At 43.4% G+C, this 24316-nt stretch overlaps 1 protein-coding gene across 2 annotated transcripts in view; it reads right to left on the bottom strand.

The window, feature by feature from the left end:
• The window catches only part of SPAG16 (sperm associated antigen 16), a 1378074-nt gene that overhangs the window by 1257552 nt on the left and 96206 nt on the right, over positions 1-24316 (bottom strand). For both annotated transcript variants that reach the window (XM_077272256.1, XM_077272257.1), the window contains exon 6: positions 4590-4697. In XM_077272256.1, coding sequence (XP_077128371.1) covers positions 4590-4697 — 108 coding nt within the window. The remainder of the gene's footprint in view (positions 1-4589; positions 4698-24316) is intronic.

Raw genomic sequence — 24316 nt, 5'->3', positions numbered from 1 at the left:
CCCCAATATATAGCAGGAGCCCTCACAGAGCCCTCTATATACAGCAGGAGCCCTCTCAGAGCCCCCTATATACAGCAGGAGCCCTCTCAGAGCCCCCTATATACAGCAGGAGCCCTCAGAGTCTCCTATATACAGCAGGAGCCCTCAAAGGGCCTCCTATATACAGCAGGAGCCCTCACAGAGCCCCTATACACAGCAGGAGCCCTCACAGAGCCTCTTATATACAGCAGGAGACCTAAGAGAACCCCTATATACAGCAGGAGCCCTCAGAGAGCCCCCTGTACACAGCAGGAGCCCTCACAGTGTCTCCTATATACAGCAGGAGCAATGACATAGACCCCTATATAGAGCAGGAGTACTCACAGAGCCCCCTACATACAGCAGGAGCACTCACAGAGCCCCCTATATACATCAGTAGCCCTCACATAGCCCCTATATACAGCAGGAGCCCTCACAGAGCCTCAATATATGCAGCATGATTTCCCACATAGCCCCTATATATACAGTATGAGCCATCACATAGCCCCTATATACAGTATGAGCTGTCACAAAGCCCTTTATGTACAGAAACAAATCCCACACACACATTAAAAAAAAAAAAACACACACACTCACCTGGGCCCCGTTCCCACGGTGCTCTTCTCCGGTCTTTGCTGTGTGCACTGACTTACCGCACAGCAGACGTCATCACGTCTGCTGCCACAGTCGCACACATTGTGACTGGTGGAAGGAGTTGGTGGTTCAGTCCTCCATTATATTCACCACTATTTGCATTCAGAAGATGCAGATGGCGGTGAAATCTGGATGCAGGTCGGCTGTATGGAGCAGCCTGCGGACCAGTGCTTCTGGGCGTTTGGCTATCTCAGATATCCTGGTCCAATTTCTACACTTTGTCCAGGTCAGTTATATACCAGCCGTATATCAATTTGTGCACTGAGTGGTGTTATGCACTTTACTATGTGCACATATACAGTGTTATATGCCCTGAGTGAGCACACCTGGACCAGGCTGCAGGACCTATACATTATATTGTATATCTGATATATAATGCAGGACGTCCTGGAGCCGGGCTCAGGATCAGACAGTGCAGTCACTCTGAGGATCACTGAGTTATTGCTGCAGGTTGAGCTTACATACAGATTGGGTGACTCTGGAGCCAATGACCCCACTGACAGTGTGACCTGATCTGTATGTAAGTGTAAGATGGTGTAATAAATCTCTCAGTGCCTCAGATAGAGCCTCCGCAACAGACAAGACAGCAGAAATCAGATGATGCCCCATCACATACCTCCTGCTCCGGCCCCCTGGGCTCTGCTATCCTCAGCCCTCCTCTCCGGAAGACTTTAACAGTCGCGCAGATCAGCAGACACACAGCCTGCAGTGCCACAATGGACAGTGATAATAATCTTACGTTTTAATATGCCTCCTGCGGCGACGTTTCGGTCCAAGGACCTTTATCAAGCGGACTGAAACGTCGCCGCAGGAGGCAGATTAAAACGTAAGATTATTATCACTGTCCATTGTGGCGCTGTCTTTTTGATTCTCTTTTGATTCTCTTTGGAATATGGACTTGTTTCCGGGTTGGACCCCCTGGTGTTGACGTGCGCCCTTATGCACATGGAGGCAGTACAAACATAGGGTGCGGTTTAACTTCTTTTTGGATTTTTACACAGCCTGCAGTGTCTGCAATAGTGGGATGACTGCCGGCACTTGCATTAATCTATTACAGCGCCAGCACCGATCTACTAAAGCAGCAGAAAGCTGGCCCCTTCCTTCCAAGGCCCCCCTCCAGGGCTCCGATGCAGCTGCACCGGCTGAACCGGCGGTAGGTCTGCCCATGGTCAAACACTTTTTTATTTATCCTTTAAATCTTTGCTAAATAGGGGACCCATCTAATGGGTCTAATTCATTTTGAAATCAAGACTTTCATTGTAGATTCAGCGGTTAAACATGGTAATATATTTGGGTAGACCATAATGTTCCTGGGAAATTACGCTTTGCTATAAAAAATAAAAAAAAATAAAAAAAAGTACAGCATTGTTTCAACAGAACCACTTAGAAACAAATGGACAGTTGAATAAAAGATCGCTGCATTTTTAAGTTGGTCTGGGAATTTTAACATTTGCTGTCTGTGAGCTAAGCCATGTAGACAACTTTTACTTGTTTTTTTTCCTTCTACTAAGCTAAGACACATATTAAGCTTTCATACACCTCTGCTACAAAACAGATTTCTATGTGCAATATCTCAACTTCCTCCAGTGCCAAACTCAAAAGGTTTGAAATCCAAAACTTTCATGGATGACTAGCTGGAGGAGAAGATGGCTTTTGTAAAGTCATGTCTTCTCCAAGACGACTACACTCCAGCAATGACTTATAATTGATTTTAACTTTTGTGTTGTCTGTCCTAAGGGTGGCTAATACTTTGTCACTTATTCCAAAATATAGTAACACAGGTAGAGCAAAGCACTCACAAAATATATGACAGTCTTCTCATATTTTAATCAAAATCATTGTGTTCCCTGAAGGGAATGACAGCTACATTTCTTTATCTGCAAAACCCAAACATAGATCCGCACAGTAAAAGTGAAGTGTAATTTGATCAATAAGAGATTATAGAAAGATATGACAAGACCGGGTTTGTGGGGTTTTGACTCTGCAGCGTTTAGTGACAAATTGAATGAGCATTAATACAAGAAACTACGGACGCTGTCACAACCGCTTCTACTGGAAAAGACTTAATTAAAATGCAACCTGCAGTATGAAAGTCAATAACTCCAGCTTCATTGATTAGCAAGCCAGCAAGACGTGATTGAGACTACAAGAGAAGGGGACTTGTAGGCTCGCTGCTGCCATTTTACAAAGCCATTTAAGACTACTTCACTTCAGTCACATACCTGTCACCAGGACCAGTTAATTAAGACACCGCCAGTCACAGATCAGTGTGTATACTGAACTTGGCTTCATTTTGTAGCCATTTAAAAAAAAGTTTTGAAAACAACTGCATAAAAAGCAATACATTATACAGTATTATCAAAACAAATTGGTTATTAAAAAAAGAACAATGGAAATATAATGAACAGGCCTACAGAAAATTTATAGGGGATTTTCAAACTTTTTATAATGTTTCAACTAAAAACGCAGGATTGCTGCTGGAGACAAAAAAGAAACTAATGTACCATATTTTCCTGCATATAAGACGACTGGGAGTATAAGACGACCCCCAACTTTTCCATTTAAAATATAGAGTTTGGGATATACTCGCCGTATAAGTCGGGGGTCATCTTATATGCCGGGTGTCGTCTTATAAGGCATGTGCGGAGCTCTGAGGTCGCCGCATATGGTGCAGGGAGCAGTCCCGGATGGTTCCCAGGGTCTGGAAGAGAGGAGAGTCTCCTTCAGGCCCTGGGATCCATATTCATGTAAAAAAAAAGAATAGAAATAAAAATTAGGGATATACTTATCTTCCGACGGCCCCGGAGTACTCTCGGTTCTCAGCGGAGCACGCGGCGGCTTCCGTTCCCAGGGATGCATTGCGCAAAGAACCTTTGTGACGTCACGCAGAATTTCTTCTGTATCCAATGTCATCAGTATGTTTAGCAACAATAAGGTTGTGAAGGTCGTGAGACAGTTAACTGGTTTTACCCATCATTAGAGGTTTCTTGTGTGGCACTTATGTAACAATACAACCTTTTATAGGCCATCAGTTGAACCAGCAAGCATTCTTTCTAATTACTGATAGATTTCAGCTCGTGTTGACTTTCTATGGCTTTCTAAAGGTGTTCAATAAGCTTGCCCTGTGTCATTTCTCATTATTAAATATAACTTAAATTTATGGACATCTATGATTTTCTTTCTTTGCCTGCATGGATTGGATGGGTTGTTACAGACATCTGGTAAGAATTTCTTGTCAATAGCACCTTTAGAAATATACATACCCAAAAAAATGTTTGACTCGTTCAATACTATACATACTATTTATTTTTTTAATACATTTTACATAAACGACTGATTTAAACAACAGGCCTTTTCTGAGTGACTGGCAAACTGTGATAGTGAAAGATAATAATGTTATGTCAGATTTGGATTACTAGTAGATTGACAGACAGCAATCATGGCAGAAATGTACAGTATATGTATGCGTGTTTCCTTGTGAAACCAGCAATAGATGTGATATTTACACATCTCATTGAGGATGCAACACTGCAGCATATGCTGTCGACCGTATCTTTAAAAGGGATCACTACACTGCTGGTGACAGAATTGGTTAAGAGCACTGATTCATTCCAGTAAACAATTCGTATACATTTCTATTAACGCCACCAATGCAAGACCTTAACAAAAATTGCTTTTATTGGTGACATTTCACATGGTTTACTGCATGGAGGGGTTGGGGGAAGAGGTTTTAACATTTAAAAAAAGCCAGCGGCATCTATAACAATCACAATAGCCCACCCACAGTCATCATCAGCCTTAACCCCTTAAATGTAACTTGAAAAGTATTGTAAAAATATTTTTTTTTTTTTAGTTCTACAGTACAACTAAAATGTTTGCACTTTTTTCCCCCTTAGAAGATTATGAGGTTTTGTTACCTTTTGATGTCATTAATGAGCTTGTTTTTCTCCTGGGCCACACGCTTGTGATGCATCCTGTGGAAATCACGCTCTTTCTGCAGCTTTACCATTGATTCTTTAGCTTTACTGCATCAAAAACATAAAAGAGATATATTTCCAAAGACCAACGCCTCTTACATGGAACACGCAAATATACAGTATCTGTGGTTTCTTGCACTGTATTCTGTATGAGAAAGACTTTAGAGTGTCCAGTTTAATATAATTGGAAGCCCTCAATCGCTTCACACCTATTCATTACCACTGAGTACAAGTCATGGTGATTATTGATGACCTCTATCTACATTCCCTATCGTGGCAGAAGTGCAGAACAAATAGTGGCTTCCTCTATGGTGAACCCAGCCAGTCCTACCATTATAGGGTCAGCTGTTCACCTGAGAGGCTGATATGTAATGCTGTAGAAATGGACAGATGTCACTTCCCCAGTTTCTAACAGCTGATGGGTTAGGAAGAAAGCTAGGAAGTGTTGATCAATTGATCACCAGGTCAAATTTAAAAATATGTTAACTTAGCCCAATGTAATTGCTCACAACTCTGATTGAAGCTCCAGTTAGATATGATCAAACTAATCACCAGTTAACATTTCAAGACAAATGATCCAATAAGAACTAAAGAATTAGAGTATGTTAATTCATAAGGTAGTTTGTACCCATGCAAAAAGAATGACAGTGGATAAATATCCTGACATCTGAAGTCCATTAACTCCTTTTACCCCTGAAAGTGGTTTGCACGTTAATGACCGGGCCAATTTTTACAATTCTGACCACTGTCCCTTTATGTGGTTATAACTCTAGAACGCTTCAAACGGATCCTGGTGATTCTGAGGCTGTTTTATCGAGACATATTCTACTTCATGATAGTAGTAAAATTTCTTTGATATGACTTCCGCTTAGTTGTGAAAATAAAAATAGAAATTTGAAGAAAATATTGAAAATTTTGCAATTTTCCAATGTTGAATTTTCATGCCCTTATATCACAGAGATATGTCACACAAAATAGTTAATAAGTAACATTTCCCATATGTCTACTTTACATCAGCACAATTTTGGAAACAATTTTTTTTTTTTTTAGGAAGTTATAAGGGTTAACAGCTGACCAGCGATTTCTAATTTTTACAACAAAATTTACAAAACCATCACTTTGAGGGGTCTACGATAGAAGATACCCAAAAGTGACATCATTCTAAAAACGGCACCCCTCAAGGTGCGCAAAACCACATTCAAGAAGTTTATTATCCCCGGTTTATGCCGTTCAGTGTAGAAAATTGATAAGGTAGTTTTATTGTTTGGATCAGTATGATGACAGCGATACCTCATTTATATAGTTTTTTTACGATTTGGCGCTTTTACACAATAATAACTATTTTATAGAAAAAATAATTATTTTTGCATTCCTTTATTCTGAGAGCTATAGCTTTTTTTATTCATCCGCTGATGGAGCTGTATGGCGTCTTGTTTTTTGCGGGACAAGATGACGTTTTCAGCGGTACCATATTTATTTATATACATCTTTTTGATCGCATTTTATTCCAGTTTTTGTTGGCAGTATGATGATAAAGCATTGTTTTTGCCTTGTATTTTATTTATTATAGTAATCACTAAAGGGGTTAAAAAGGGGACTGTTGTATAGGTCGGGTCGTCACGGAAGCAGCAATACAAAATATATGTACTTTTATTGTTTATATTTTTTCATACCTATATTTATTTACAGATATAATATCTTTTGATTTTTTTATTTTTGATATTTTTCTAAAATATTTTTACAATTATTTGAAAAAACAATTTTTACTTTTTTTTTTTTTACTTTGTTCCAATATGGCACTATTATTTTTTGCAGGCTGATCGCTTGTACAGCAGGGGGATGCAGCAGCATCCCCATGTTGTAGAAACTGTCTGCTCTGCACTGAAAGAGAAGCTTGCTCATCATGCACTGGGAATGATCAGCAAGTTTTCTAGCTCTGGTGACCCGGAGGTCGTCACGACGACAATGGGTCACCATGCCAATGATCGGGACCCTGTGTCATGCCACGGGGTCTCCGATTCAAAGGCAGATGGGCTGTCAGCCCTCTGCTGGCTCCTGGAATGCTTTGATCGCTTTCAATCGCAGAATTTAGGGGGTTACAGTGCCACGAGCGGTGTGTGACCACTCCTGGCACTTAGTGCCGGGTGTCAGCTGCCAGAATCAGCTGACACCTGGTGGCAATCGCCCACTGTGTGCGCGGGCGATCACCATGCATTAATAATACATCGCTGGTCAGGTAGGCCCAGAGCACAGGGACGTATTATAATGACAGATGTCAGAAAAGGGGTTAAAGAGGTTTTCCCACAAAGTACATTTTAATCAACAGATCTCGGAATAATAAGATCCACAACTGTATGGGTTAAAAATTGTTCCTGTGTTCAAGCAACTTTATAAATGTGCCCCTGTGTAATAGCTGTGTCTTACTCTGCAGGAACATGGTCTGAACGTTCTACAGCTCCTGGGCAGGGAGAAAAGCATAAGTCACGTATGCTAAGTGAGTATATAAAGCCTTAAAGCAGCTGTTTTCTGACGTAACTACTTTTAGTGCCTGAGGTAACACAGAAGCGAGTACTTCCAGCTCTCTGAGCTCATCATAAATAAAATCAGTGATGTAGGAGCTTGAGTAGCAGATGAGCTTATAGAATCTTTGACTTGATTTATTATGAGCTCACAGGACTGGTGACAAGGGAAGAAACACTCACTCCTGTGGTAAAACAGACAAGGGAAATATGTTACCTCAAAAAAACAGCAGCTGTGTGTCTCTGCTGTTTTATAAGTGTGCACACTTAAGTATACATCCAATTGAGGAACTTATTATTATTAGTGATGACGAGCGAGTGTACTCGTTGCTCGGGTTTTCCCGAGCACGCTCAGGTGACCTCCGAGTATTTATGACTGCTCGCAGATTTAGTTTTCATCCCGGCAGCTGAATGATTTACAGCTACTAGCCTGCTTGATTACATGTGGGGATTCCCTAGCAACCAGGCAACCCCCACATGTACTTAGGCTGGCTACTAGCTGTAAATCATTCAGCTGCCGTGATGAAAACTAAATCTCTGAGCAGTCATAAATAGGGTTGAGCGAAACGGGTCGATCATTTTCAAAAGTCGCCGACTTTTGGCTAAGTCGGCGTCTCATGAAACCCGATCCGACCCCTGTGCTTGTCGGCCATGCGGTACGCGACTTTCGCGCCAAAGTCGCGTTTCAATGACGCGAAAAGCGCCATTTCTCAGCCAATGAAGGTGAACGCAGAGTGTGGGCAGCGTGATGACATAGATCCTGGTCCCCACCATCTTAGAGAAGGGCATTGCAGTGATTGGCTTGCTGTCTGCGGCGTCACAGGGGCTATAAAGGGGCGTTCCCGCCGACCGCCATCTTACTGCTGCTGATCTGAGCTTAGGGACAGGTTGCTGCCGCTTCATCAGAAGCAGGGAGAGCGTTAGGCAGGGTCCACTAACCACCAAACCGCTTGTGCTGCAGCGATTTCCACTGTCCAACACCACCTTCGGTGTGCAGGAACAGTGGAAGCTATTTTTTTTTTTTTTTCCCCTCAGCGCTGTAGCTCATTGGGCTGCCCTAGAAGGCTCCGTGATAGCTGTATTGCTGTGTGTACGCCACTGTGGAAACCAACTGCTTTTTTCAAAGCACATATCCTCTTGTTCCTTCCTTTCTGCACAGCTATCTTTTTTGTTTGTCCACACTTTTTATTTAATTTGTGCATCAGTCCACTCCTATTGCTGCCTGCCATACCTGGCTTACATTACTGCAGGGAGATAGTAATTGTAGGACAGTTTTTTTTTTTTTTTTGTTTTTTTTTTGGGGGAGATTAAGATTGGCATTTCTGCTACAGTGCCATCCCTGTGTGTGCCATCTCTCACTGAGTGGGCCATAGAAAGCCTATTTATTTTTTCCGTGATTTGTGTTCTAAAATCTACCTCAACACAGAAACACTACATCAATCAGTGGGAGAAAAATATTGGCCTCAGTCAGGGCTTGTGTGCCACTGCTGTGTGTGCGCTATCTCTCATTCAGTGGGCTATAGCAAGCCTATATTTTTTTTTTTTTTTTTTTTTTTAATATTATTTGGTTTCAAAAGTCTCCCTGAAAAAAAAAAAAAACCTAAAAAAACAGTGGGAGAGTAATATTGCCCTTTCAGCTTGTGTGCCAGTCTTGACTCCTGGGTGTGCCACCTCTCTCCCTCTCATTCAGTGGGCCATAGAAAGCCTATTTATTTTTTTTTTTAAATATTATTGGGTTTCTAAAGTCTCCCTGAAAAAAACAAAAAATACATAAAAAAACAGTGGGAGAGTAATATTGCCCTTTCAGCTTGTGTGCCAGTCTTGACTCCTGGGTGTGCCACCTCTCTCCCTCTCATTCAGTGGGCCATAGAAAGCCTTTTTTTTTTTTGGTTTTTTTAATATTATTTGGTTTCTAAAGTCTCCCTGAAAAAAACAAAAAAAAACATAAAAAACAGTGGGAGAGTAATATTGCCCTTTCAGCTTGTGCGCCAGTCTTGACTCCTGGTTGTGCCACCTCTCTCTCTCTAATTGTGGGCCATAGAAAGCCTTTTTTTTTTTTTAAAATATTATTGGGTTTCTAAAGTCTCCCTGAAAAAACAAAAAATACATAAAAAAACAGTGGGAGAGTAATATTGCCCTTTCAGCTTGTGTGCCAGTCTTGACTCCTGGGTGTGCCACCTCTCTCCCTTTCATTCAGTGGGCCATAGAAAGCCTATTTATTTTTTTTTTTAAATATTATTGGGTTTCTAAAGTCTCCCTGAAAAAAACAAAAAATACATAAAAAAACAGTGGGAGAGTAATATTGCCCTTTCAGCTTGTGTGCCAGTCTTGACTCCTGGGTGTGCCACCTCTCTCCCTCTCATTCAGTGGGCCATAGAAAGCCTTTTTTTTTTTTGGTTTTTTTAATATTATTTGGTTTCTAAAGTCTCCCTGAAAAAAACAAAAAAAAACATAAAAAACAGTGGGAGAGTAATATTGCCCTTTCAGCTTGTGCGCCAGTCTTGACTCCTGGTTGTGCCACCTCTCTCTCTCTAATTGTGGGCCATAGAAAGCCTTTTTTTTTTTTTAAAATATTATTGGGTTTCTAAAGTCTCCCTGAAAAAACAAAAAATACATAAAAAAACAGTGGGAGAGTAATATTGCCCTTTCAGCTTGTGTGCCAGTCTTGACTCCTGGGTGTGCCACCTCTCTCCCTTTCATTCAGTGGGCCATAGAAAGCCTATTTATTTTTTCCGTGATTTGTGTTCTAAATTCTACCTCAACACAAAAACACTACATCAATCAGTGGGAGAAAAATATTGGCCTCAGTCAGGGCTTGTGTGCCACTGCTGTGTGTGCTATCTCTCATTCAGTGGGCCATAGAAAGCCTATTTTTTTTTTTTTTAATATTATTTGGTTTCTAATTCTCCCTGAAAAAAAAAAAAAAACCTAAAAAAACAGTGGGAGAGTAATATTGCCCTTTCAGCTTGTGTGCCAGTCTTGACTCCTGGGTGTGCCACCTCTCTCTCTCTAATTGTGGGCCATAGAAAGCCTTTTTTTTTTTTTTTTTTAATATTATTTGGTTTCTAAAGTCTCCCTGAAAAAAACAAAAAAAACATAAAAAACAGTGGGAGAGTAATATTGCCCTTTCAGCTTGTGTGCCAGTCTTGACTCCTGGGTGTGCCACCTCTCTCTCTCTAATTGTGGGCCATAGAAAGCCTTTTTTTTTTTTTTTTTTAATATTATTTGGTTTCTAAAGTCTCCCTGAAAAAAACAAAAAAAACATAAAAAACAGTGGGAGAGTAATATTGCCCTTTCAGCTTGTGTGCCAGTCTTGACTCCTGGGTGTGCCACCTCTCTCTCTCTAATTGTGGGCCATAGAAAGCCTTTTTTTTTTTTTTTTTTAATATTATTTGGTTTCTAAAGTCTCCCTGAAAAAAACAAAAAAAACATAAAAAACAGTGGGAGAGTAATATTGCCCTTTCAGCTTGTGTGCCAGTCTTGACTCCTGGGTGTGCCACCTCTCTCTCTCTAATTGTGGGCCATAGAAAGCCTTTTTTTTTTTTTTTTTTAATATTATTTGGTTTCTAAAGTCTCCCTGAAAAAAACAAAAAAAACATAAAAAACAGTGGGAGAGTAATATTGCCCTTTCAGCTTGTGCGCCAGTCTTGACTCCTGGTTGTGCCACCTCTCTCTCTCTAATTGTGGGCCATAGAAAGCCTTTTTTTTTTTTTAAAATATTATTGGGTTTCTAAAGTCTCCCTGAAAAAACAAAAAATACATAAAAAAACAGTGGGAGAGTAATATTGCCCTTTCAGCTTGTGTGCCAGTCTTGACTCCTGGGTGTGCCACCTCTCTCCCTTTCATTCAGTGGGCCATAGAAAGCCTATTTATTTTTTCCGTGATTTGTGTTCTAAATTCTACCTCAACACAAAAACACTACATCAATCAGTGGGAGAAAAATATTGGCCTCAGTCAGGGCTTGTGTGCCACTGCTGTGTGTGCTATCTCTCATTCAGTGGGCCATAGAAAGCCTATTTTTTTTTTTTTTAATATTATTTGGTTTCTAATTCTCCCTGAAAAAAAAAAAAAAACCTAAAAAAACAGTGGGAGAGTAATATTGCCCTTTCAGCTTGTGTGCCAGTCTTGACTCCTGGGTGTGCCACCTCTCTCTCTCTAATTGTGGGCCATAGAAAGCCTTTTTTTTTTTTTTTTTTAATATTATTTGGTTTCTAAAGTCTCCCTGAAAAAAACAAAAAAAACATAAAAAACAGTGGGAGAGTAATATTGCCCTTTCAGCTTGTGTGCCAGTCTTGACTCCTGGGTGTGCCACCTCTCTCTCTCTAATTGTGGGCCATAGAAAGCCTTTTTTTTTTTTTTTTTTAATATTATTTGGTTTCTAAAGTCTCCCTGAAAAAAACAAAAAAAACATAAAAAACAGTGGGAGAGTAATATTGCCCTTTCAGCTTGTGTGCCAGTCTTGACTCCTGGGTGTGCCACCTCTCTCTCTCTAATTGTGGGCCATAGAAAGCCTTTTTTTTTTTTTTTTTTAATATTATTTGGTTTCTAAAGTCTCCCTGAAAAAAACAAAAAAAACATAAAAAACAGTGGGAGAGTAATATTGCCCTTTCAGCTTGTGTGCCAGTCTTGACTCCTGGGTGTGCCACCTCTCTCTCTCTAATTGTGGGCCATAGAAAGCCTTTTTTTTTTTTTTTTTTAATATTATTTGGTTTCTAAAGTCTCCCTGAAAAAAACAAAAAAAACATAAAAAACAGTGGGAGAGTAATATTGCCCTTTCAGCTTGTGCGCCAGTCTTGACTCCTGGTTGTGCCACCTCTCTCTCTCTAATTGTGGGCCATAGAAAGCCTTTTTTTTTTTTTTTTTTAATATTATTTGGTTTCTAAAGTCTCCCTGAGAAAAAAAAATAAATAAATTAGGTGGGAGATTAATATTGACATTAGTGCTTGAGTGACAGTCCTGCGTGTGTGTCATCTCTGTGATTTTGTGCCACAGAAAACAGAGTGTGTAACATTGTGCCTGATTTTCCTTGTGGTCTCACCAACCTGTTAAGGGATATTGAAATCATACTGAAGTTATAGCTCACCGTGTAAGTTGTTTGATAGCAACAAATAAAGTTACTTTGGTTAAGATTTTAAAACAATGAGGAAGTCTGGTGCAAGAGGTCGTCGTGGGCGTTCATTGTCAGCTGGTAATGATGGTAGTGGTAGTGGAGCATCAGGTGGTCGTGGGGATAAAAATATTCCACCTAAGTCTGGAGCTGTGGAGCCAGTTTCGTCGTCAGGCTACACAAGGCCTCGAACGCTCTCTTTTCTGGGAGTAGGAAAACCGCTTTTAAAGGCGGAGCAGCAACAGCAAGTTTTGGCTTACATTGCAGACTCAGCCTCTAGCTCTTTTGCCTCCTCTTCCGAAACTGGTAAATGTAAAAGCAGCGCGTCGCTTGTGGATGTTCACGGTCAGGGACAAGTCGCTTCCTTGTCCTCCTCAGCAAAAACTACAACAAGAGAGAAGGATGCAGCAGGCGACACAACGGGTCACTCCATGGAGCTCTTTACACATACCGTCCCTGGCTTAGAAAGTGAAACATTTAACAGGCCATGCCCATTACAAGTATATTCTGACATGGAGTGCACTGATGCACAGCCACAGCCAGAGTACTATGCTGCTCCTTTGACTCAGACCACCACATTGCCCTCTCAGGGTACAGATCCACAATCAGACCCTGATGAGACTATGTTGCCCCGCCACGAACGCTATACCACCGACCGACACAGTGACACAGACGAAGTTGCACACGAGCTCGAAGAGGAGGTAATAGATGACCCAGTTATTGACCCCGATTGGCAGCCATTGGGGGAACAGGGTGCAGGCGGCAGTAGTTCAGAAGCGGAGGTGGAGGAGGGGCCGCAGCAGGCATCAACATCGCAACAGGTTCCATCTGCCGGGCCCGTATCTGGACCAAAACGCGTGTCAAAGCCAAAACCTGTTGGAGCACAGCGTTGCCATCCGGTTAAAGCTCAGTCTGCAATCCCTGAAAAGGGATCAGAGTCTAGGAAGAGTGCAGTCTGGCATTTTTTTAAACAACATCCAACTGATCAGCGCAAAGTCATCTGTCAAAAATGTTCAACTAGCTTAAGCAGAGGTCAGAATCTGAAAAGTCTAAATACTAGTTGCATGCATAGACACTTAACCACCATGCATTCTCAAGCCTGGACTAACTACCAAACGTCCCTCAAGGTTGTAGCACCCTCGGCCAATGAAGCTAGTCAGCAACGCAACATCCCTTCCGTCACTGTAAGGCCACCATTTTCCGCACCACCGGCAGTATCTGTGCAGGTTTCTTTGCCAGCCAAAAGCAGTCAGGGTCAGGGAATCACCAGTTTTGTAGGAGGAAATATTGCATGTAGGGCACCGGCGGAAACAATACCGTCTCCAACCGTCTCTCAGTCTGCCATGTCCACCGGCACACCCGAAAGTTCCACGATCTACAGCTCTCCAGTCCAGCTCACCCTACATGAGACTCTGGTTAGAAAAAGGAAGTACTTATCCTCGCATCCGCGTACACAGGGTTTTAACGCCCACATAGCTAGACTAATCTCGTTAGAGATGATGCCCTACCGGTTAGTTGAAAGCGAAGCTTTCAAAGCCCTGATGGAGTACGCTGAACCACGATACGAGCTACCCAGTCGACACTTTTTTTCCAGAAAAGCCATCCCAGCCCTGCACCAGCATGTTAAACAGCGCATCGTCCATGCACTCAGGCAATCTGTGAGTACAAAGGTGCACCTGACTACAGATGCATGGACCAGTAGGCATGGCCAGGGACGTTATGTGTCCATCACGGCACACTGGGTGAATGTGGTGGATGCAGGGTCCACAGGCGACATCAATTTAGGGACAGTTGTGCCTAGCCCACGGTCTAGGAAACAGTTGGCTGTAGGCGTTCGCACCCCCTCCTCCTCCTCCTCGTCCTCCTGCAGAAGCTACAGCTCTTCCACAGAACGCAGTCGGCCAACCACTCCATCGGCAGATGACACTGTTGCACACCAGTTGTCCCATTATGGGCCAGCTACTGCCAAGCGTCAGCAGGCTGTATTGGCTATGAAGTGTTTGGGCGACAACAGACACACCGCGGAAGTTCTGTCCGAGTTCTTGCAACAAGAAACGCAGTCGTGGCTGGGCACAGTAGATCTTGAGGCAGGCAAGGTAGTGAGTGATAACGGAAGGAATTTCATGGCTGCCATCTCCCTTTCCCAACTGAAACACATTCCTTGCCTGGCTCACACCTTAAACCTGGTGGTGCAGTGCTTATTGAAAACTTATCCTGGGTTCTCCGACCTGCTCCTCAAAGTGCGTGCACTTTGCTCACATATCCGACGTTCGCCTGTACACGCCAGCCGTATGCAGACCTATCAGCGGTCTTTGAACCTTCCCCAGCATCGCCTAATCATAGACGTTGCAACAAGGTGGAACTCAACACTGCACATGCTTCAGAGACTGTGCGAACAGAGGCGTGCTGTTATTTATTTGTGGGAGGATACACGGGCAGGCAGTAGGATGGCAGACATGGAGTTGTCAGGTGTGCAGTGGTCGAAGATACAAGACATGTGTCAAGTCCTTCAGTGTTTTGAGGAATGCACACGGCTGGTTAGTGCAGACAACGCCGTAATAAGCATGAGCATCCCCCTAATGCGTCTGCTGATGCAAAGTTTGACGCACATAAAGGAGCAGGCGTCTGCACCAGAGGAAGAGGGAAGCCTTGATGACAGTCAGCCATTGTCTGGTCAGGGCAGTGTACAGGACGAGGTAGCGGGCGAAGAGGAGGTGGAGGACGAGGAGGATGATGGGGATGAGTATATTTTTAATGCGGAAACTTTCACGGGGGCACAGGAAATTGGTTGCGTGTCACGGCCGGGTTCTGGTTTTTTGAGGGACACAAGTGACGTAGATTTGCCTGCAACTGCCCCTCAACCAATCACAACCGGAGATTTGACAAGTGGAACTTTGGCCCACATGGCGGATTATGCCTTACGTATCCTACAAAGGGACACACGCATTACGAAAATGATGAACGATGACGATTACTGGTTGGCCTGCCTCCTTGATCCACGCTATAAAGGCAAATTGCAAAATGTTATGCCACATGAGAACTTGGAACTAATATTAGCAACCAAACAATCAACTCTTGTTGACCGTTTGCTTCAGGCATTCCCAGCACACAGCGCACGTGATCGTTCTCACACGAGCTCCAGGGGGCAGCAGACTAGGAGTGTTAGGGGTGCACACATCAGAAGTGGCGTTGGACAGAGGGGTTTTCTGACCAGGTTGTGGAGTGATTTTGCTATGACCGCAGACAGGACAGGTACTGCTGCATCAATTGAAAGTGACAGGAGACAACATTTGTCCAGTATGGTTACTAACTATTTTTCATCCCTTATCGATGTTCTCCCTCAACCGTCATTCCCATTTGATTACTGGGCCTCCAAATTAGACACCTGGCCAGAATTGGCAGAATATGCATTGCAGGAGCTTGCTTGCCCGGCAGCAAGTGTCCTATCAGAAAGAGTATTCAGTGCTGCAGGGTCAATATTAACCGAAAAAAGGACTCGTCTGGCTACCCAAAATGTTGACGATCTAACATTCATTAAAATGAACCACAACTGGATTTCAAAATCTTTTGCCCCACCTTGCCCGGCCGACACCTAGCTTTCCTATGAAAAGCTCTTGCCTGTGAATTACTTTTCTAATGTCTAATTTGCTGCTGCAGATTGTACAGCATACGACATGTTTACACCTCCCTAAATGGCCAAACTCCCCACACGGGGCCGTGGTATCGCGACTTGGCGCAAGCACCCGTGAGACTGCTGTTTGTCTGAAGAGGTGGGTGTGCTCGCTTTTGGTTGACGGCATTGCTACTGGGTCCCTCATAGTACAATGTAGTGTCTCTGGCGGTGGTGGTGCGCACCCAACGTCAGACACACCGTTGTAACATGAGTGGCCCTGGGGCGGTCCCGCCGGCCTCAAGAGAGTTCCCCCCTACCCCAGCTCAAACTGGGCTGTACTACGTGCAAAATTATGTCGCACAGCTCCACCAATCTTTAGTCTATTCGCTGACATCATTCAATGTCTGGCACTGACAATACAAATTTGTAGACATCTATGATGCAACTTAAAGTAGTCTGTGTCTGTGTCCTATATTGGCACCATTAAATAGTTACTGCCAAATTACTATGTCAGAAACACAGCAGATGAGCCCACCCCTGTACCTAAGTATGCCATCTTTTTTTTTGTTTTGGTTGTTTTGCGAGACATTAACATCTATTTATATTTTGGGAGTACTGGGACAGACACTCCTTGCACTACTCCTCCACTCAGCACCAAGCTGCCTGCCCGTGTATCCATGTAACCGCTGTAAAACTGCCATGAGCCTATTGTTTGTTATTTTAGGCCTTTGATAGCCTGTCTGCGGTCCCTACTCCTCCACTGACCACCAAGCTGCCTGCCCGTGTATCCATGTAACCGCTGTAAAACTGCCATGAGCCTATTGTTTGTTATTTTAGGCCTTTGAAGCCTTTCTGCGCTCCCTCCTTCCACTAGTCCTCCACTGACCAGACCACTGCTGCCCGTGTACCCCTGGAACCAATTTTAAAGTGCCTACAGCCAGCCCATTTTATTGTGTTAGGCCTTCGAAGCCTGTCTGCGGTCCATACTTCCACTAGGCCTCCACTGACCAGACCACTGCTGCCCGTGTACCCCTGGAACCAATTTTAAAGTGCCTACAGCCAGCCCATTTTATTGTGTTAGGCCTTCGAAGCCTGTCTGCGGTCCCTCCTTCCACTAGGCCTCCACTGACCAGACCACTGCTGCCCGTGTACCCCTGGAACCAATTTTAAAGTGCCTACAGCCAGCCCATTTTATTGTGTTAGGCCTTCGAAGCCTGTCTGCGGTCCCTCCTTCCACTAGGCCTCCACTGACCAGACCACTGCTGCCCGTGTACCCCTGGAACCAATTTTAAAGTGCCTACAGCCAGCCCATTTTATTGTGTTAGGCCTTCGAAGCCTGTCTGCGGTCCCTCCTTCCACTAGGCCTCCACTGACCAGACCACTGCTGCCCGTGTACCCCTGGAACCAATTTTAAAGTGCCTACAGCCAGCCCATTTTATTGTGTTAGGCCTTCGAAGCCTGTCTGCGGTCCATACTTCCACTAGGCCTCCACTGACCAGACCACTGCTGCCCGTGTACCCCTGGAACCAATTTTAAAGTGCCTACAGCCAGCCCATTTTATTGTGTTAGGCCTTCGAAGCCTGTCTGCGGTCCATACTTCCACTAGGCCTCCACTGACCAGACCACTGCTGCCCGTGTACCCCTGGAACCAATTTTAAAGTGCCTACAGCCAGCCCATTTTATTGTGTTAGGCCTTCGAAGCCTGTCTGCGGTCCCTCCTTCCACTAGGCCTCCACTGACCAGACCACTGCTGCCCGTGTACCCCTGGAACCAATTTTAAAGTGCCTACAGCCAGCCCATTTTATTGTGTTAGGCCTTCGAAGCCTGTCTGCGGTCCATACTTTAAATACTCCTCCACTCACCACCAAGCTGCCTGCCCGTGTATCCATGTAACCGCTGTAAAACTGCCATGAGCCTATTGTTTGTTATGTTAGGCCTTTGATAGCCTGTCTGCGGTCCTTACTTTAAATACTCCTCCACTCACCACCTAGCTGCCTGTGTATCCATGTAACCGATGTAAAACTGCCATGACTGCCTACTGTTTGTTATTTTAGGCCTTTGATAGCCTGTCTGCGGCCCCTACTTGCAATACTCCTCCACTGACCACAATGCTGCCTGGAGTGCCTGCCTGTGTATCCATGTAACCGATGTAAAACTGCCATGACTGCCTACTGTTTGTTATTTTAGGCCTTTGATAGCCTGTCTGCGGCCCCTACTTGCAATACTCCTCCACTGAGCACAATGCTGCCTGGAGTGCCTGCCTGTGTATCCATGTAACCGATGTAAAACTGCCATGACTGCCTACTGTTTGTTATTTTAGGCCTTTGATAGCCTGTCTGCAGCCCCTACTTGCAATACTCCTCCACTGACCACACCAATGCTGCCCGTGTACCCCTGGAACCTATTTAAAAGTTCATAGAGCCTAGTTATATATTTTATTTACTATTAATAAGGCCATGATGGACTACGCTGTACCACGCTACAAGCTAACCAGTCGACACTTCTTTTGCGAGAAAAGCCATCCCAACCCTCCACCAGCATGTAGAAGACCGCATTGTCCATGCACTCTGGCAATCTGTGAGTACAAAGGTGCACCTGACAACAGACGCATGGACCTGTAGGCATGGCCACGGAAGATTACGTGTCCATTACGGCGCAATGGGTTAATGTGGTGGATGCATGGTCCACAGGGGACAGCCTACTAAGTCTGTCTGCAGTCCCTAATTCAAATTGTCCTCCACTGTCTAAATCGGAACTTCCACCTTCTGGCTTTCGGCCTATAGTATCAGAAATTAAACTGCATTTGGCCTTCAACTTTGGTTAGGGCCTACTAACGGCTTCTGCCCCTCCCTGGTGTTGTCCTCAACTAAATAAAGCTGAGCTTCAACCTTCCGGCTCTCATTAAGTGGTTTTTAAAAAAAAAAAATTGGTGGTTAGGGCCTACTAACGGCTTCTGCCCCTCCCTGGTGTTGTCCTCAACTAAATAAAGCTGAGCTTCAACCTTCCGGCTCTCATTATGTGGTTTAAAAAAAAAAAATGGTGGTTAGGGCCTACTAACGGCTTCTGCCCCTCCCTGGTGTTGTCCTCAACTAAATAAAGCTGAGCTTCAACCTTCCGGCTCTCATTAAGTGGTTTTAAAAAAAAAATGGTGGTTAGGGCCTACTAACGGCTTCTGCCCCTCCCTGGTGTTGTCCTCAACTAAATAAAGCTGAGCTTCAACCTTCCGGCTCTCATTAAGTGGTTTTTAAAAAAAAATGGTGGTTAGGGCCTACTAACGGCTTCTGCCCCTCCCTGGTGTTGTCCTCAACTAAATAAAGCTGAGCTTCAACCTTCCGGCTCTCATTAAGTGGTTTTAAAAAAAAAATGGTGGTTAGGGCCTACTAACGGCTTCTGCCCCTCCCTGGTGTTGTCCTCAACTAAATAAAGCTGAGCTTCAACCTTCCGGCTCTCATTATGTGGTTTTAAAAAAAAAAAAAATGGTGGTTAGGGCCTACTAACGGCTTCTGCCCCTCCCTGGTGTTGTCCTCAACTAAATAAAGCTGAGCTTCAACCTTCCGGCTCTCATTAAGTGGTTTTAAAAAAAAAAAAATTGGTGGTTAGGGCCTACTAACGGCTTCTGCCCCTCCCTGGTGTTGTCCTCAACTAAATAAAGCTGAGCTTCAACCTTCCGGCTCTCATTATGTGGTTTAAAAAAAAAAAATGGTGGTTAGGGCCTACTAACGGCTTCTGCCCCTCCCTGGTGTTGTCCTCAACTAAATAAAGCTGAGCTTCAACCTTCCGGCTCTCATTAAGTGGTTTTAAAAAAAAAATGGTGGTTAGGGCCTACTAACGGCTTCTGCCCCTCCCTGGTGTTGTCCTCAACTAAATAAAGCTGAGCTTCAACCTTCCGGCTCTCATTATGTGGTTTTAAAAAAAAAAAAAATGGTGGTTAGGGCCTACTAACGGCTTCTGCCCCTCCCTGGTGTTGTCCTCAACTAAATAAAGCTGAGCTTCAACCTTCCGGCTCTCATTAAGTGGTTTTAAAAAAAAAATGGTGGTTAGGGCCTACTAACGGCTTCTGCCCCTCCCTGGTGTTGTCCTCAACTAAATAAAGCTGAGCTTCAACCTTCCGGCTCTCATTATGTGGTTTTAAAAAAAAAATGGTGGTTAGGGCCTACTAACGGCTTCTGCCCCTCCCTGGTGTTGTCCTCAACTAAATAAAGCTGAGCTTCAACCTTCCGGCTCTCATTAAGTGGTTTTAAAAAAAAAAAAAATGGTGGTTAGGGCCTACTAACGGCTTCTGCCCCTCCCTGGTGTTGCCCTCAACTAAATAAAGCTGAGCTTCAACCTTCTGCTCCAAATTACCATTTTAAAAAATGCAATAGGCTTTTCCGGCCTACTAAAGGTGTCTGCCCCTCCCTGGTGTTGTCCTCAACTGAACAAAGCTGAGCTTCCACATTCTGGCTTTCGCCCTATACTATCAGATATTAAACTGCATTTGGCCTACTAGTGTGGTTAGGCCCTTGAAACAGTGTCTGCTGCTCTTGGGTTTGCTACTCCACTGAACAAAGCAATGCCGCCTGTTTAGTCCTGTTACCAATTTTGAACTGCATGTAGCCTACTTTATTCTTTGGCCCTATATCTGTTTCCTCCTCATCCTGCCCATTGCCCAGCCACTGCTAAATGAGTCTGCTGGTACATTGACCTAGACCACTACATTCCCCTTGTACTCTACACAGCCAGAATCTGTCCCTGCTGAAAGTAAGGTTCCCCTTCCCGCATGTTATACCACCTTACACAGGGACAAAGAGGAAGGTGCAGATGAAAGTGCAGGTTCCTTCATCAGGTGGGGGGGCATACTCGTTGGCGACGTCACTGGCACAGGGCCCCTCAGAGTACGCAAAAGTGTCGCTGCTGGTGGGAGGCGCCCCCGCCATGCAAACACACCGCCGTACTTTGAGGGGCCCTGTGCCAGTGGCAATGCGAACGAGTGGGCCCCCCCTGCTTGCTCAGGATCACAGCACTTGCAACTTTTAAATACTTACCTTTCCCTGCAACACCGCCGTGACGTAGTCCGCATTTCCTGGGCCCACGAAAAACTTGAGCCAGCCCTACTCCCCCCACAACTTTCCCCCAATTCCCTATGCCCAACTATTATTATACAGTTAATTAAGATTGGCAAGCTTCAGAAACAAGAATGGATGTTTTTGGCATTAAAATGGGCACTGTAGGTGTTTTCCTGGCCTCCACTCACTGCCGACTATGCTTCCCCATTGACTTGCATTGGGTTTCGTGTTTCGGTCGATCCCCGACTTTTAGCGATAATCGGCCGACTGCACTCGACTCGACTCTGGACAAAATCGGGTTTCCCAAAACCCTACTCGATCTTAAAAAAATGAAAGTCGCTCAACCCTAGTCATAAATACTCGGAGGTCACCCGAGCATGCTCGGGAAAACCCGAGCAACGAGTACACTCGCTCATCACTAATTATTATTCCAAGATCTATTAGTTAAAAAGTACCTATACTTTGTTCCCGGAGATGACCCATTTAACTGCAGAAATCCATATGATTCAACTTTTTTGGTTTTCAAACATCTCCAGCTCATCAAAAGGTAAAGTGCAAACAAAAGGTTTCACAAAATGTCAAGAAAAGTTGTGCACAAAATGTTTCAGCCTTCTGACTTGTTCACATGACCATATTTTCAGTCAAAGTGTTAAAAAAAAGGACTACACTTGGACTAATGTTATTAAATGGGGCAGTGCAGATGAGTGATTTTTTTTTACTGATCAAATCTGAGTATGAAGAATAATTGCAGCATGCACTAGCTTTTTCACTAAATTGGATGAGTCTCACCGTTCAAATTTATGGGTGTATGACAAAGGAAAAAAAAAAAAGCCATATGGAGCAACAGTATAGCATCCAATTTTTACAGATACATTGCAATTCTGTAACATAGGAAACTGTAAATGGTCCTGTAAATGATTCATTGCTGCTGCTTTAAAAAAAATATAAAGATAAAAATAGCATAAAACTCTAAACGTTTTTTAATGTGCTCGTGTTTGCCTACCCTTAAAGTCATCTTTATTTGGGGATTTAAAAAGAGGATGAGAGTGGAATGAGAGAATATCTCTGTCAATATTCCCCTAAAGTGGCTCTTACCTCCTAAATAATAATCTTAGAATATTAGACAGGTTGCAATATCTATACACCGTGAGCATAAAGTAGAAAAAAAATCTTATATCGTCTATGATCAATGAACGAAAAAAAACAAAAACGTAAAAATCAGATGTTGAAAAAGAGCAACGAAAAAATAGAGTGAGGCAACTGCTAAGCAGTGGTTGACTTGTGTGTGTAAAGGTCAATGGAAATAGGTTGACTTTAACCAATGAGTGAAGTGGAGGAAAAATTATCAATGTGCAGTATCAGATGTACCGTAAATGTGAGTGCGTATTATACAGAATAGTTAGGTACATAGATTCCCTTTCATCACACTATAGCAGTGCAGGAAGCAGTTACCATCATTTTACTAGGATAAAGAAAGCAGACTCCAACTTCACTGTTCATACGGGCCGGGAGTCAGCATTTTTTTAATATATCATAAGTACAGGAAATAAAAGAAAGGGGTCCAACTGAAGTCTGTACTGTCCAGCCATCTCTTCAAAGCTTGCAGAAATTACTAGGACATATGTATAACATTTTAATTGTGTTATTGTGCTAGTTAAAGTATTTTTTTGTCCTTTGCTGAGATATACTGGCCATTGTTATTTTATGTTCTCATGTATTGCTGATGTAATCTCCTATCATGCCTCTGTAATGCCTCCTATCTTTTTACTCACATCCTTTCTTTCTGGTCAGTGCCATCTTGGCAGAAGCATGCATCAGAGCTGGAGAGAAGATTCTTCTGTTACCTCTATCCTCCAAGCTCCATCTTCTGCCTTATCCCTTCATTTTCACTGACATCTCAACTTTATCATTTGTCAAGGTACTATGAATAAACCACTTAAGGTCACATTCACACGTTCAGTATTTGATCAGCATTTTACATCAGTACTTATAAGCCAAAATCAGGAGTGGAAAAATCAGAGGAAAAGTACTAATGTATTATCTCCCACTCCTGGTTTTGGCTTATACACTATGTTCCAAATTATTATGCAAATGACATTTTTCTCTGATTTTCCTAAATGGTCGGTGCAAATGACAATCAGTCTAATAAAAGTCATCACCCGTTAGAGTATACATCAAATTTTATTGAAGAAACCTCCCAATGATAACAGTATAATCTCTAAAATGAATAAAAACTCAAAATGAAATGCACTGTTCCAAATTATTAGGCACAGTAGAATTTCTAAACATTTGATATGTTGTAAAGAACTGAAAATGCTCATTTGAAGAATTTGCAGCATTAGGAGGTCACATTCACTGTGCAAAAAAGCTATTTAACTCCATGGTGGAATTTTTTTCCCCATGGTGGAGTTACTCTTTGCCACATGGGGTTTTTTTGCCTTCCCCTGGATCAACATGTTAGGGCATGTTAGGTTAGGCTATGGGTTGAACTAGATGGACTTACAGTCTTCCTTCAACCTTAATAACTATGTAACTATGTAACTATGTAACAGGCCAAGTTACATGGTAACATAGGACCCCCTCTTTGATATCACCCTCACAATTCTTGCATCCATTGAACTTGTGAGTTTTTGGAGAGTTTCTGCTTGTATTTCTGAGCATGAAGTCAGAATAGCCTCCCAGAGCTGCTGTTTTGATGTGAACTGCCTCTCGCCCTCATAGATCTTTTGCTTGATGATAATCCAAAGGGTCTCGATAGGGTTGAGGTCAGGGGAAGATGGTGGCCACACCATGAGTTTATTTCCCTTGATGCCCATAGCAGCCAATGACTCAGATGTATTCTTTGCAGCATGACAGCATGAGATAGTGCATTGTCATGCATGAAGATGCTTCTGCTCCTGAAGGCATGTTTCTGCTTTTTGTACCATGGAAGAAAGTTGTCAGTCAGAAACTCTATACACTTTGCAGAGGTCATTTTCACACCTTCAGGAACCTTAAAGGGCCCTACCAGCTGTTCTGGACCAAAACATGACTCCTCAACCTCCTTGCTGACGTCGCAGCCTTGTTGGGACATGGTGGCCATCCACCAACCATCCACTACTCCTTCCATCTGGACCATCCAGGGTTGCTCGACACTCATCAGTAAACAAGACTGCTTGAAAAATAGTCTTCATGTATGTCTGGGCCCACGGCAACCATTTCTGCTTGTGATCACTGTTTAGGGGTGGCCGAATAGTAGGTTTATGCTCCAAAGCAAGCCTTTGAAGGATCCTTGAGGTTTGAGGGACTCCAGAGGCACCAGCAACGTCAAATAACTTTTTGCTGCTTTGTAATGGTATTTTGGCAGCTGCTCTCTTAATTCAATGAATTTGTCTGGCAGAAAC

Source organism: Ranitomeya variabilis, chromosome 7 (genome assembly GCF_051348905.1).
Source record: "Ranitomeya variabilis isolate aRanVar5 chromosome 7, aRanVar5.hap1, whole genome shotgun sequence".
NCBI lineage: Eukaryota > Metazoa > Chordata > Amphibia > Anura > Dendrobatidae > Ranitomeya > Ranitomeya variabilis.
This window is presented reverse-complemented; position numbering and strand designations above follow the sequence as displayed.